The sequence below is a fragment of the Pagrus major genome, chromosome 17, assembly GCF_040436345.1.
Source record: "Pagrus major chromosome 17, Pma_NU_1.0".
NCBI lineage: Eukaryota > Metazoa > Chordata > Actinopteri > Spariformes > Sparidae > Pagrus > Pagrus major.
Genome location: NC_133231.1, coordinates 24,507,441 through 24,522,173, shown reverse-complemented (window position 1 = coordinate 24,522,173; position 14,733 = coordinate 24,507,441). Strand labels below are relative to the sequence as shown.

Here is a 14,733-nt window from a genome sequence, read left to right as displayed (position 1 = left end):
TTGGTTTTTTTTTTCTTCTTCTGCTCTGATATTTTTCTGGTTGAGAGATTCTTCTGCACAGGAGAAGACAAACAGCCCTCTCCGTCTCTCTCTCTCTCTCTCCCTCTCTCCCTCGCTCTCTCCACGACATCACAAGGAAAAGTCAAGTGGACAAGACTGATGTTTTCGTCCAGTCACATGTAGAAGCGTTGGACTATTGCTGTTGACATTCATTCACCAGGTCGGGGTTTTTTTTATACACACAGATCCCCCGCCACGCTGCCGTACAGGAGGAATACCGAGGCGTTTGGCTGCAAAAACAAGCAGAAAATCAATCAGAACTCCATCATGGGCTGCCCCCTCTTGCGGAACGCGTTTGCTGGTTTGATCCTGGTGCTGCTGTCGAAAGGTAAGTTCTTACGAGCTACTTTGGCGATATGTGCTGCTGCGCCTCTTCTATCTTCGCCTTTCATTTTTCCGAAAAACGCTCGTGGAGGTGAATACTAATGATGAGGTGTGTGTGTGTGCGTGTGCGTGTGTGTGTATGGTGGTGGTGGTGGTGGTGGTGTGGGGGGGAGGGATCTACCTGCCTGTGAATCACGCGTGTCTGCATGCTGTGCCACTGCGCTCCAGTTTTTTCCATTTGCGCACACGGAGATGTATACAAATGTAAAAGAGAGGCGAGAGGCTGTATGTGCGTACGTGCGCGCCTTGTGTGTGCGTGAGAGCGCAGCGCCAGGTTCATCTCCGAGCCAACCTCGTGGTTCAGTGTAAGCAACGGGTGATGCATGTTAAGATGTTTACTATGAGGGGGAGAGGAAAAAAAATAAATAAATAAAAAATAGACTCTCATCCTCAGTCGTCTGTGAACATTCCTTTACGTGACATGAATGGCCTGGTATCCCACGCACATGACGCACCACCAGTGCAAAAAGAGGGAGAGGGAGAGAGAGAGAGGGAGGAGGGGGGGTAGTAATGGTGGTGGGGGTAACATAAGTAGGGGTAGAAGCAATGCAGAGAGACTCGGGAGAGAAAGCCGGTGTTTTGTTCTCTGTCTTCAAACCCAAGGTCGAGCGAGACAGAGAGAAATAAATGGTGAAGGATGGACAGTTGGAGGTCTGATGGGGTCAAAAATCTCCTCTTTTATCTCTGACATAAAACATCTCCCCCCCTCCCACCACAGCGCAACAAAATAGACAGACTTCATTCATCTGCTAATAAAAAAACAAAAAACATTCCTGCAGTAAAAGTCAGTGTTCGTCGGCTGAGATAACTTCAGATGGCATTTTAAAGAGCTTCGTTATGAAAAACACACACAGACAGTGCTGTTGTCCTCAGGGAACGCTGACCAGGGAGTGTTCAAAACCCATTTTTCATCATGCCATCCTCTAATATTCTCACCATGCTATGGGATGTCCCAACATATATTAGTTGCGTTGTGCACGGCATCCTCAGCATCTAATCTAGCATGAACACACACACACACACACACACTCACACAGATACACACACCTGGCTCAATTAGTCCAGCCTTCATCCTGTGGGAAATCAGTATATAAATAAATTACTCCGGCCCTTAATAACAATAATTGATGTGTCAGTGCAATAAGACGTGAGGTTAACAGCCTGCAGATGCAGACGGGCTATAGCCTCCTGCTCCGGAGCTCCTTGTGGGCAGGAGAGCCCAGCTGGTCATGGTTGGCTTGCCACAGCGAGCCCCTTCTCCACACCAGGCAGAGAGCAGACGGACAGCCCTGCAGGACGCACACAAGGCACACAAACACAATGATCTCAGCGCCTCACAAACCAACCCCACAGCCAACACTGAGTCTCATTTCAGCTTTAAGCTCTCTGAATTTGTAACCTGTGGGGGGTTTTTTTGGGAGGGGGGGGGGATATGTGAAGGTGTGACCAATCATGTAAGCCACAGTTGTGGAATGATTGGATATTGATGCGAGCTGTGCACATTGCAGCGCATGTGAATCAGTTTTCATCTCGGAGTGGAGTCCCGCCTGCTGCTCCGAGTTGCTGTAGGTCCACAACACGTCCGTCTTTAAAGGTAGAGGAGCATGCATTATAAAGGAAGAACATGACTGTTAAAAGGGCACCGTCCGCCGCTTGATAAATCATGCAGCGGTGGAATAATCCTTTTTATCCGTGCCCCTTAGAGCCGGGCCTGTGTGGTGTGTGTTTGCCTAAACGCTTCACCACAACTGTGCAGATTGCGCGTGACTTATTATTGCCAGGTTAATGGTGTTTAAGACAGATTCCTCCGAATGGCTGACAGTATTTTATTCATCGGAAGACATTTCTTCCTCTTGACACAGATAATCACTCATTTAGCCACTTCACATTATGCCTGACAAATATTTATTAAGAGAGGGTGCTGTTTTATCTGTAACACCCTCAGAAACAGATAGTAAAATGTGTTTCAGACCTGCTCAGTGCCACGTCTGCCAGGTTGAAAAAGGGCCTTTTTCTGTGCCGCAAAACACAATTAGGCTATTCAAAGGTTTCCTACTGGCCTAGCGTGTGAATGCACAAACCACTCCATGGGTGAGATGGCCAGCTCCTGGCTTGCCATCATGCCTTCTCCTTCCTCAGTTATTCTCCTCTTTTTTCTTCCACTTAAAATGTCTGAGAACCATAACTCCAGGAAGAAGCGTGGCCAAGCGCCTACAGACACATACAGTAAAACATCTACATATTTCTGGCACGCAAGCTGTCTGCAATTAATCAAAACCTGTTTCATCTATGAGACTGTGAGACTGTGCTGATTTCCCGATGATGGAACATTAAGGCTGCGAATGTATCCGTGCACACACGCACACACACACACACACCTCCGCACGAAATTAAACAATTTACCCTGCGCTCAAAGGATTTCTGTTATGACAGAAACACGCAAGATCTGATAATGAGAATAATGCCGTCATTGATTCAGTGAAAAGTGAAGATGACAAGAGAAATTGCTTCTGCTTACGGTGGTACATTAGGTCACAGCAGAGGACGTTTAAGGTTATACATCAAAAGATATTGTTTTAATACTTCATTCAGATGTTAAAGACACAAATTTCCATCATGCAGATATCCAGAAATGCAATTATTGCAGTGAATCCCATTTTCGCAGCATGCTGTAAGCTTTACATATACGCCAGCAATGTTCAGTTGGTCCAACAGATGGGTCCTTTCACCAATGCCCGCTGCTGTGATGGAGGTTCTGGTAAGAGGAAGTGTACGGGGCGGGAACACAGGTGAAAACAGGTGGGGTCGCTTTGTAGCTTGCCATCCTTCTTGTCTCTGCAACATATGGGGGCCAAGTGGGGTCAATGCGCATTGCACATGTTAGCACGTAGCCACCCAACATCCCTGCCCTCTCACACATACACATACACAAACGCACAAACACACACACTCGACTGGATCACCAGTCTTGGCTTGGAGATGAGGGGAAAGGAGGTGCCAGCATCAACAGATGCCTTGCGCTCCTATTCTGGAGGGGCTTCTGCTTTTTCTCCCTCCCTTTGAAATCCATGGTTTCTGTGTGCTGTTGTTCTCCATGTTTGGCTTAGAAATGCTCTGCCATTTTGGCAGGTTTTATTTATCTGCGAGTGTTTGAGTGAGAGGGCCTGGATTTGGTCTCAAGAGCCTCGGGGACATGGGTTGGAGGTTTAACCAGCCTGAAGTGGCTCTGTGGGTTGAATGTTTCTCCCTCGGGCTTCACTTTACAGTTTCTCGAGCTGCTCTGTGGTGGCCTATGGTGCTGCAGCTCCAACATCTTCCACTGAATCTATTCCTTACACATTGTGGAGACCAGATGGTACTGTAACAACTATCTCCTCTCCAGCTGTGTTTTGACCTGGCAGAGACAAATGAAATGAAAATGAATAGTTGAGTTTGGCGAAGAATAAAAAGTGATTTTTTTTTTTTTAGGAATGGTTGAGGATTGGCAGGTCGCCACCCTGTTAATGACAGAACGCTCGGAGAATAAAGAACGGTGTGAGTTGTGATACGTGTTTTAGGGGTGGGGGAAAAAATCAATTCTAAGACGCTTTGCAATTCTCGAAAGATTATGTTTGATGCAGACGAGTCCATAATCAGACATTTCAAACCCGATTCTCAACATGATGATCACCTGTAACATTTTTCTGAGACCAGACTGTGACCAGCTGGTGTTTACGCTCTAAGCTAGGCTTCTACTTGAGTTTCGGTGAGGATGACCAAGCGTGGGCAAAGACAACGGAAGTAAATTCATTTGATTTTAACAGTCACATGTTGACCCTCTGAATCTTAATCGAATAATGAGATGCCTAGAGATTCCCACCAATAACATGTTTTCATTTTGACTGATTCTTGTATGTACTCCAGTGTTGTTGGGTGCAGCAATGTTAGGAATTCATGTCATGGTTAAAGGCATCAGAGAGTGAGAACAATCTTGAGATTTTCTAATATTATCGCAGTGGAAACATTTTGAAAAATGTACCAGAAGTTATTGAATGGAGTCAAATACCACCCACTGATGATTTTGGAGAATCCCTTTAGAAATGAAACAGCTATTGTACCATGACTTAAACCTTCTGAATACACTGCAAAGAATCATGTCATGCCTAGCAACCACTGACAGTATTTTTATTGGATTTCAAGGTGTTAAGGATCCACATCAATGAAGGTAAAATACAACCGGTTCAGTTCAGTGTTATTGTCTCACATGGGAAAAATGTTGCCTGCAGAATGGCAAAAACAGACACACTACAGCACACTCATCTGTCAGTGAAATATGATTTTGAAGGAAGAACACACAACACATATTTATCCAATATTTCAGGGCCATTTCTAAGCCCTGTCTTTTTATTTATTTATTTTTTTGTCTCTCCTGGCAAACATAATTTGCCTGGTGCTCAAACTTTGCTATGAATCATCATACAGGGATCCATTATTTTTGTAGTTTTTTCTGATGTTACTCTTACAACTTGACAGATTTTCTATGAAACACGATCTACACACATAATCCGTAAAAAACTACGCACAAATTCAAACCACCTGTCACTGCAACCTGGCAACCCACAACCCAATTGAAGGGGTGTGTGCGCAGCTGCTCTCTGCGCAGGCAGCTAACCTAACATTAGCTCTTGTTTCACTCCATAAAAACGCATATTTACATCTGGGGGTGGCACCTCACGTCCTGCGTCATACAGACTGTTTGTGTCCTGTGTTAAACCAAAAGTGAATGCTGACTTATTTTAACCCACACAAGGAATTTCTTTAAATAAGCCTAGTGAACTACTTTTGTCATCTGAACCTGACCAAGTAGTTTTGACACCTGAACCTAACCAAGCAACTATGTAGCCTCAACCTAACTACATACATTTGTTGCCTTAACCTAACAAAATAGTTTTGTTCCCTAAACCTAACCAAGTAGTTTTGTCGCCTGCATTTAAATAATTAGATGTGCTGCCTAAACCTAACCAACAAGTTACACTGTTTATATTTGTACATATTATGTATATAAGAGTCTATTTCTATTTCTTACCTTTTTATTATATTATTTATTTTTTACTATTATTATTGTTTATTGTAATATTACTGTCCTTTGGCTGCTGTGACGCACAACTTTCCCCGTTTGCGGGACTAATAAAGGAATTCTGATTGTGAACTGCAACTGAAAATTTAAAAGAAGATTTTCGCATTCACTAAGTCTACAAATAAACGACCTTGTGCAGGACACAAACTCCACTTGCTCGTGTCAAAGTCCTCTACAAGACCCGTTTTTATCTTCTTTATCATAAGTATTCAGCCTTTGTCCATCTTTATAACATATCACCTACTTCTTAAAAGCTTTCTGGCAGAAAATCTCTGAAATAACCACTCAAATGGTGTTACCAGTCAGACTATCACTGCACATAGGATTCACATTGTGAGGCCAAACACACAAATTATAGGAAAACAACGTGCACTCAGAGCACGGGCTGAAACGGTCACAGAAGCGCACACTGCTGCGTCCTGCAAATTCATACCCATCCATATCCAGGTGAAATACCACGTTTTTTGTGATGCCCGTTGTTTCACTGGAAGAACTAAGTACCCCACAGCGAAAAAAAGACCTCCTGTCTTTTTTAAACCTATACATTGGCAGGTAAGACCAAGTGACTGTAAAAACAGTATGTAAAAATCAATTTGTAAGAGTAAATAAAAACAACTAAGACCAGTAAGTAAGAACAAGTAAAAAAAAAAAACCCAATAAGACAACAGGACAATAAGACAGGGACTATCTTTTTGGCAGCTACAAAGGTTGTGAATTAAACGACCTTATTGCACACACTAAAAAGATACGTTTGAATCTATTGCACCTGGCTCTGGGGAGTCTTTACCTCCGCCCTAAAGGAGACAGCTCAGACTCTTTTTTATTTAAGGGGTGGAAGATATCAGTGACAATACAAAATGACCAGAACTGGGAGGAATGTTGAGTTGCATTCATTATCATGCCCTCGCTATGTGGGTTTTGCAGCATTTCCAATTACAGTCTAGACAGAGATGAATAACCCCTGAGCTGGTGACCCTTCGACCCACCGGGCTGAGGCTGAACTCTGCGTCTCGTAGCATTAGCGGCTATCTGGCCAGAGCGGTGACTGAGAGGTCACGGGTTCAGCTCCTTTGAGGATGGTTAGCCACGGTGTTGCTGCGGACGAGAGGCGGGTGCAGAACCACCTCGCCGCCCTTGAGATTTCTCCTGTCGGTTTTGATAAACACTTCACTGGGCCTCACATATTGGTTCGGGGGCTTTGGCAATTACACATAGTGTCAGTGTCATAAATAATGATTACAGCGAGGCTTGTTTGCAATTATAATTACAGTTATAATATATGGAGTTCAGTGTAATGGAAAGGAACTGGGACCGCTTTCAGCTCGGGACAGGTAGTTATACTGTGTTTAATTACTGTAGTAATTCGCTTCGTTACAACCGCCTCTCGTCCTCCCCATGTCCCAGTCCCAGCTTAAAGACCTGTGTCGGTCCGGGTGTGAATATGAACATTAGCTGTGGGTTCTAGGAAAGAGGGCTATGTTTTATTTAGTGCAGGGGAAGGATCATTCAAGAGGGAGCAGAGTGGCTGTAGGAGCGGGAGTAAGTGGTGGCTCGTGTGCTCACATCAACCACCACCCACGCAGCCACACACACACACACACACTCTAATAAAGGTATGCATGCATACACTGTGGAATAGCTTCCTTACTTGGGCCACTGGGAAGATGAATTTCAACAATTCCCTCACTGAAGGTGTGAACGGTAAATCAATGGAAAGCCAATGGACCAGTGCCATAAGGCAGGCGAGGGGACATCGTTATATATATATATATACATACACACACATATCAGCGTGGATATTAATAACTCACATTGATCTCTGCTCAATAGTGTTCATATGGAGAAAATCGAATAAGTTTCAGCACAGTGCAATTTTCTTCTCTTTGGTTTCCAAGGCTTCAGTCCACACTGCAGATTGAGCTGTCTGCAGGGAAAAAGAGAGAGGGAGAAAAAGAGATGTTTTCTTGTTTGGTGATGTGCAGATGTTACACATTTAAGAGGAATGAATACTGTAAGAGAGGGGAGGGAGGGTGCTGTTTGATTTTCTTCCCTCTATTCCTCTTCCTTCTAGTCTTTTTTTGTGCCAGGGAGTTAGCATCATTGGAAACACGATTCAGATTAGTGCAGGCGGCTTGTCCTCTGGGAGCCGGGAGGGACGAGGGTCCCGCTTCTCTCCCTGTCCTCATTACCAAAAGACAAGGAGCTCGCCGGCAAATCAATGGAAAAGGCTTAGGCACTAATGCAGGCCATGCCTGGTGATGGGACTTAGCTTTGTGTGTGTGTGTTTTTTTGTGTCTCACTGTGTTCATGTGTTTATGTGTGTGAGCCTTCCCTAGTGCGTGTGTGTGTGTGGAAGTTTAATCATTTGTGCTACAACAGAAGGCTGGAGAAAAACATTAGTTTCAAACGACTGCTGAATCACTCGCCGTCAGAGTAACCTCAAAACTCCCGGTTAGCCGCGCTGATATTTACAGAGGGGACATACGATAGCACGGAAGCCCTTTAATTACGCAGAGATAACGTCAGATTCATCAGTGAATCCATTTAGTCCAGTACTAACACTGTTACCATTGTAATTATAATTGCTCAGGGCATTGTTGCCATGACTACTACTACTTCAATAGCCTGCAGTTGTGTACAACTTCCTTTACACTGACAAAAAAAAGAACAGCACCTTGGTGTTTCCTGTCAACAACCCCCTGCAGCAGATCCCGGCATCAAAATACGCCGAACAATCGACCTGTCTCACGGCTCAATCTGTGCCGCATCTGTCCTCGCTGCAACCGACGCTGTTGTTGTTGTCACATTTGCCTTCATCCCACACGCGCACCTTTTGTTTTGTTTACACAGGTGAAACTACTGGGTGCAACAAATGCTAAATAATGGTTTCATGTCGTGGATTTTCAGCCCCTCCGCCGCCCCTGACATCTCATGGCGCTGGAGGTGTTTCTAGGTCCGTGCAGAGGGGAAGGGAGGGCAAGAGGGAAGAGAGGGAAATAAATAAAACTGAGGAAAACAGATCAATAAATATTTCAGCAGCTGCTCCCTTCACAGACTTCTCCTGAAGCCATAAGAGGTGGAGAGAGAGCCAGAGTGAGCGAGGGATGTATAAAGTGCAAGAAAGAGAGAGAGGGAACAGGCGTAATTGTGTTCCAGACTCTCATTCACAGTGAGTGAGAGAGATGGAGGGTGAAAGAGAGAGACAGAGAATGGGGAAAATTGTGTGCTAGACTTTAATAGACAGAGAGAGAAGGCATGAGTGAGGGGTGGAGAAGCGACACGGGGTGTGCTAATGAGCACCACATACCAACATTGTCTCCTATGGGAACACAAAGAGGCATACGAGAGGCTGGGTCCCCCGGACTTTGGCACTACATAATAGTGACTATAAGAATCTGTCTCGTCCTGACTTTCACATAATTCTAATTCCTGTCAGGAGTTAGCGACAGACCGTGTGGGTGTGTAGTTTGTGCAGCGAGCGGCTGTAAATGATAATGAGCCGGTCAGCTGCTGAGACGGCTAACGTGTTGCTGCGAATCGAGTGCGGCCAGCATCGGGTGCCACCCCACCCACCCACCCACCCTCCCCTTCTCCAATCATTAGCAGATATGTTCTCACTTCGGCACGAAATTTGCAAACACAAAAAGCACATTACATGCAGTGTGTGTAGTGTGTTATGTATGTTTAATGCAGAGAGTGGTGGGGGTGGGGGGTAAGACAGAGGGAGCTTATGAGGGTGGACAGGCTGGAGAGATGGAGGAGTTATGAAAAAATGATTGAAGGAGGGCTGCTGGGAGGAAGCAAGGGAAGAGAGACAGATGGTGTGAGGGAAGAGGGGGAGGAGGGATTCAAAGACCGGCAACAGGCAGTGATCGAGATGGATTGATTTTGCAGACAGATGATTAGGTAGACTGAAAAACATGGCAGGTTTATCCTACCAATGAAATCTGTGTTTGGGTGATTCTGCGACTATGAGTGGGAGTAATAAAATTGTTTCAGGGTCACTTGTTGTGTGATATTGCGGCATTAGGGAGCTGGTGCTAATGTGATCTGCGACTGGTTAGGGAGTCATTCCAGCGAGGCAGCACACCTCTAATAAGACGCTCATGCAGTGCGCCCACATCATAATAAGTGGTTCGGTGCTTGTCAAGAATCCACAGGTTACATAAAATATTAGATTTAGACACTCTTTAAAATTGCCAGCATACACAGCAAGCAAATACTAAGGCTGCGTTCAGAGCAAATCAGGCGTTGCAGCGATTAGAGCAGAGTTGTGCGGCGGTGTGAGAGGAAAACAACCAGGAGAGTGTCATTGTTTGGTTTCCGACTCCTGACTCTGGAGCAACAAGTCTTCCAGAGAGACTTCCTCCATCCGTATTCCTCCTCCCCCTGCTGCTGCTGCCATGTCCTGGCAGGATGAAGTTGTTCGAGGCACCGAGCAACATAAAAGAATTCCGGAGCAATTTGGCAAACCTCTGAATTTTTTGTGCCTCCGTGCTGGTGACAGCTGCAGTCGGTGGTATTTTGTTTAGCGGTTGTCTGTCCGTCTCACACAGTCTTGTGAACGCGATATCTCAGGAACACCTCGAAGGAATTTTTCTTAATTTTGGTACAACCATCCGCTTTGACTCGGGGATAAACTGATTACATTTTGGTGGTCAAAGGTCAGGGTCATTGTGGCCGTTACTAAGGAATTCATACGGTGATTGCAACAAAACGTCCAACAGGATAAAATGATTACAATTCAAATCCAAAGGGTCAAAGGTCAACTTCACTGTGACATCATAATGGCGTGCAAAAACAGTTTTCTGGTCATTATTCAACACAAAACAATGACTCAGGAACAGAAGGGGAGATTGTGATCATTTCCAAAATAGTTTCAGAGTGAAGAAACAAACACATCCACCATAGTGATAACTTTCATTTTCACCAAGAACCACACTGGATACTTAACGCACCTATTTTCATTGGATATCCTCAAAGTCTTCTAGGGTATATTAATTGAGTCAGGACAGACATGGATTTAAACTATAACTTGACTGGTGCACAGAGGCGTACAACGGCATCTGTTTCACCCTGACACTCAAAATGCCAAGCCAGCAAGCGCTTACAAGATAGCAAGTATTATAATAGTGGATTATATTTATAGTGTCTTCATATTAATTTGGTGTAAACGGCTTGAGAAACAGTACAGTTGACTCGGGATGAGCGAGTACGCCAATACCTCTATCTGTTTGACCAACTAAATTGTCTGTCTTCATAATGATCCGGACTTAAACCAGAAGCGGGTGTAAGTCTGAAAGCCTGACATCGATATGGATTGTTCAGAAGTTCCTGTATTTATTATTTATTAGAAAACCTTCGACTTGAGCTTGGGATCACTGTTTTTAATCACAAGAGTGAGAGAAACAGGATTTTCCCTCATTACGAGGACGGATATTGACACATTTGTGTCATACCCGTAAAAAGGTCATTATCTGTACCAGACACTTGTTTCAGCTGATTACTCGCTCAACAGCTGGTCTAATCACCAGCTTATGTGACTTGCGATTTCAGCCTGACTCTGGGTTCCATTTCTTTAAAACCTGATTCTGTTTCAACTACCCCACATTAATGTGCATATTCGCTGCAACCCCTGATTTGGTCCAAATGAGGCCTTAAATTGCATGTTTCGGCTATTAGAAACAACAAGCCATGCCTGGTGGTAGTCAGCGCTTGGCATAGTTGTTGCCCCACACTCAGATCTTATGCCGCGATTGAGATACATGCCAAAATTCTCCTTTACTTTAAAGCTGGTGCAAGGTTGCAGCTCCAGCTGTGAAGGTGCCGGTGTGATTTCCTTGTAATATAGTGTCCATATTAGCGCGACATCCTGACAGAAAGACTCAATGACGGAGAATTTCACTCAGGATTTGTCTGTGACAGTCCATAAATGGACTTAAAGGAAATATTCCACTGTCTTGGAAGATTTCTGCTTCTCCACGTCCTCGGGGTATTTGATGGTTAAAATTGCCTCACACATTTTATAGCACAAGATCACAGGAATACTTTCTAAACCAAAATATATTTGCATTGCTATTGTGGTAATTGGGATGTTAGGTGAGATTTCATCAAACATTTGTACTGCAATAGACCATTAATTGGGTTTGGGAGAGGATGCTGCTGTGTTATTGTATTATGATATTCACTAATTAGATGTGGGGATGGATAACGCTAAAAGCCTGAGCTCCTCTTCCCAGTTTTCTAATGCAATGAGTGAAATATCCCATTAGTGCTTGGACCTGCATGGGGGAGGCTGTGAGTACAATATTCGACTCAGACATTATTTAAGACATTTCCCTGCTATGGAATGCTTTTAAAACTGTGCTGCAATCACATTTCGGTCCTTTATCCACGGATGGAAGTGGTTGAATACTGCCATCTAATTTGTTGTGTAATGTCATTCCTGTGGTGCCAGCATGATTTCCAAAAACTGATCAAACATATTTTTTCTTTACACATCTCAAGGCTGTGCTTCAGTTTAAAAACACATGTCAATTACTTTTTTCATTCCCCTTGTGTTAGAGCAGCACATTAAGGAATTTGGCCAAATTGTGCTCATTAAAATGCATATCATTCCTGAGATACAAGTCAAACTTCCAATTAAAATTCTTCTGCATTCTGTCCTTGTTGAGCCGCTGTTTGCTCTTTAGTTTTGGCACTTAATACAGAACTAAAGCACATGTAAATGTATCAATAAAAAACGATTGCCAGAAACCTATATTCCCCATCATTCAGAGTGGTCTGGGTTGATCCTATGTGCGAATGTTTGATTGGCTGGAAGCGCTCGATTGGTTTAGTGTATAAAAACAAAGGCAAACATTTTAGCAAATCTCTTTTCAGAAATGGCTGTGAGATCATTTTGTCACAGCAGCAAAAACATCGCGCTCTCTCCCCATCACGGGGGCACAGAGTGTATCGACGTGACCTTTCTCTGGCCAGCAGACCTCCAATTCCATTAAGAAATAATGAAGGTGTCAGGAAAGGGCAATTAGCTGCTTAATGTTGGGCAACAGTACTCTAATACAACATATTTGTGCTGACAAGTCAATATCTATACCTGACAACGACTGCTGTACTTTGAGACGCGGGAAGAGTTATTGGAACGGCTGACATTATAGAAATGAATTTGTTTGATTTAGGTTCCACTTTAAAGGAAATCTGTTATGGGTTTCTGCTGCTGGAGAAAAATCTTCTATAAATATGCCTTTAAACAGTGCTATAAAATGAAAAATTATAGCCGTAGACTGAGTGATGATGCGATGAGAGGCCAGCGAGATGAAATAAAACGTGAAAAGGTTCGAGATAAAAAGAAAAAAGCGGAGTTTTGCAAAACAACAAAACAAAATCCATATCAGGGTGATGTCAGATCAAGACCCACAGTATTGAAGATTTAAATCAGATGATATCTGAGCCATAGAAGATAAACAACCCCATTCAACACCTTTATTAAGCGTCATGTTGGCCTATTTATCGTAAATACCTGCTTTATCAAACTTGCAGTTACCTTTGTTTGTTATTACGGGTTTGACAGCTGTAATCAGAATTGATCTGTATACTGCAGGGAGGCAGCTAAATCAGACATGACAAATGCGGGGCAGACAGTGCAGGTGTTTTCTCAATCAGGCCGACGTGATTGATCCTCCCTTGAATCCATCATGATCAAGCCATATTGACGTTGGGTTATCTATTAAGATTTTTTTGGGGGGGGTGGGACGGGAGAAAGAGGAGACAGACAGCAGCCGGTCGACAGCAGTGCGAAAAAGTTTCGGCAAAAAAAAATTGCATTTCAGTTTGGTCCTCTGCAGCATTTATAAATCCAAAAATGTTGGATGGAATTCTATTGATCTTTTTCTTTAATTAGATTTTTTTTTTTCTAGTTTTCTGTGGTGAATTAATGTGAAGAGTTATGATGGCAGGAGCAGACTCGCCTTAAGGTTTGGTTAAAGCAGTGACATCACATGTGTAATGAATTGCATTTGATTGAATGTTTTGTCTGTAAAATTTGGTATGCCGAGCTGAATATGATGCACTTAAGCAAATACGTTTGATATCATGAACTGAATAAGAAATTCTGTAGCCATCGCCTGCCGTTTAATGCCTCATTTCTGTTCCCTTCATCACGGCGAGGCTTTTATTCTCAAGTATATAGATGTCCGTTGTCAGCGTTTTGACAGTGCAGTCTGATGTAGCGCAGTGATTTTTTTTTATTTTCTTGAAGCAAAGACTTCTAAATGAGCAGAGATTTTCTTTTATACAAGTGTGCTGCACAGCCTGAAAGCAAAGATGGCACAACACAAGTTGTCAAGGCATATATAGTGTGAATGGCTTTGAAATACTTTGCCTTTGAAACTGCAACATTTCAATACAGAGGACAGAAATTATGCAGTCAAACATGGAAGTGGACAGAATTGCATTAAAGCAGCGACGCGTTTATCATAATGTAAAACTCGGCCACTTTGTGTTCTATAAGTTGTGCTTTGGCCCTCCGACTGTGCCCGCTCACCCGTTTCTACTTCCTGCTCTCCGCTCACACTTCAGACACAAGCGCAACAACCTGAGACCATCTGTTTGCTTTTTCTGGGGCGACTTGGTGCCTATAGGTTTATGGACATATGTGATAAAAAAAGTGCTATCGTAGTTGTCAGCACTCTGAGTCTGCCCTGATTACCTGGGGAAAATCACATCTTCGCAACTTGTAATAAAAAGCGGTGCCTCCCCTGCTGCGGTGTCCCCAGTAACACACTCCCTCTGCTGCAAGTTTAATGGGAAAGAACACACATACTAATAACTTAATAATTCATGTCGTGCTCGTTTTACGGATGACACCATCCAATAGTCTATCAAAATAGTTTATCACAGCAGATGTTGGTGAATGTACTCTCCACGATGACGAGCTGACATCACTGTATGACGTGTCAGTGTGGTTATATAATATCACAATAATGACAAAAATATCTTTCCAATACCTCTATATGTCTTAATATGTTAAATGTAGGGCTGCAACTCTTAATCGGTTGATTATTTTCCTGATTAATCGTTTGTCAAAATGTCAAAAAACTGTCAAAAATTCTAATCACAATTTCCCAGAGCCCTGAGTAAGATTTTCATATTGGTTGTTTTTTCCAACCAGC

At 43.4% G+C, this 14,733-nt stretch overlaps 1 protein-coding gene across 1 annotated transcript in view; it reads left to right on the top strand.

Moving 5' to 3' along the window:
- Nucleotides 1-327: 327 nt before the first annotated feature.
- iglon5 (IgLON family member 5) overlaps nucleotides 328-14,733 on the top strand; it is a 108,037-nt gene continuing 93,631 nt past the window's right edge. The window contains exon 1 of the mRNA XM_073485764.1: nucleotides 328-388. Within this exon, the coding sequence (XP_073341865.1) occupies nucleotides 328-388 (61 nt within the window). The remainder of the gene's footprint in view (nucleotides 389-14,733) is intronic.